This window comes from Frankliniella occidentalis, unplaced genomic scaffold, assembly GCF_000697945.3.
Source record: "Frankliniella occidentalis isolate FOCC.00 unplaced genomic scaffold, Focc_3.1 Scaffold211, whole genome shotgun sequence".
NCBI classification, from domain to species: domain Eukaryota; kingdom Metazoa; phylum Arthropoda; class Insecta; order Thysanoptera; family Thripidae; genus Frankliniella; species Frankliniella occidentalis.
This window is the reverse complement of record NW_026267337.1, coordinates 55511-56418: the sequence shown is the minus strand read 5'-3', so window position 1 is coordinate 56418 and position 908 is coordinate 55511. Positions and strand designations below refer to the sequence as shown.

At 39.5% G+C, this 908-nt stretch overlaps 1 protein-coding gene across 1 annotated transcript in view; it reads right to left on the bottom strand.

The window, feature by feature from the left end:
• The window catches only part of LOC127750566 (meiosis-specific with OB domain-containing protein-like), a 3179-nt gene that overhangs the window by 1856 nt on the left and 415 nt on the right, over positions 1 to 908 (bottom strand). Inside the window, exons 3-5 of the mRNA XM_052272543.1 lie at positions 538 to 613; positions 275 to 467; positions 85 to 185 (exon numbers count right to left, since the gene is read on the bottom strand). Coding sequence (XP_052128503.1) covers positions 85 to 185; positions 275 to 467; positions 538 to 613 — 370 coding nt within the window. The remainder of the gene's footprint in view (positions 1 to 84; positions 186 to 274; positions 468 to 537; positions 614 to 908) is intronic.

Below are 908 nucleotides of genomic sequence, written 5' to 3'. Positions count from 1 at the left end.
TATGGGCCTATGAAAAAGAATTAATCTATACTTGTTTCTCTAGGTTTCCACTGAGATGCTTGGTAAATAATTTCCTTATCCCACAGCTGAACTGATAAGCCATGGCTTGTTCGATCAAACACCACAATTTCACGGCACTCAATCTGACGACCATCTTGAAGTTTCAACTGTCTCACTCTTTGAACCTGTATAAATATTCAACAATAATTATTATTTTTATTGGTTTCCAAAAATTTATATTGATTTCTAAAACTAGTTTAATGGTTTAGCCTACATTTTGAACTGCCACCAAAATATTAACATAATTTCCTTGCATCAAGTCCCCGCTGGAGCTAATATCCCTCAGTGGAGTAATATCTGAAGACTGCTTTGTTGGAACATGTATTAGACTTTGAAAATGTTGGGCATCTGGAAGATAGTGATGTTGTATCTCTGATGAGCCCTCAGATAACGTCAGCTGGAATGGACTAAAATGCAGAGAATATGGTTTAGTTCCTGTTAAGTATACTATTATTTGTTGAAATGAATAAGACTCGCCTTGAGACAGCAGGCCTAAAGTTGTCTTCAGACCCCCCAGTAACCCGTACAGCTATCCGGGCCTTTGTCACTGATACTGAAAATTGAAAGACAAGGTACATCAGTTTTGTTCAATGAGTGATATAAAGTTGAAAATAAATTTTAATGTTTGGAAAACACAGGTGTGCCCACACTGTGGTCACGACGCACTGGACGCTATAAAGAAGCAATTACTATGCAACATCCATAAAGCATTAAAATCTCACCAACATCTCCAATGTGAAATTGTTCAGCACACCTTTTCTTACGCTTTGCAGCTCCTCCCCTTCACCTCTCTCTGGAGCTCTGCCTCCCACCCTCTTCGCCCCCTTTGCCTTCTCCCCTCTCAACCC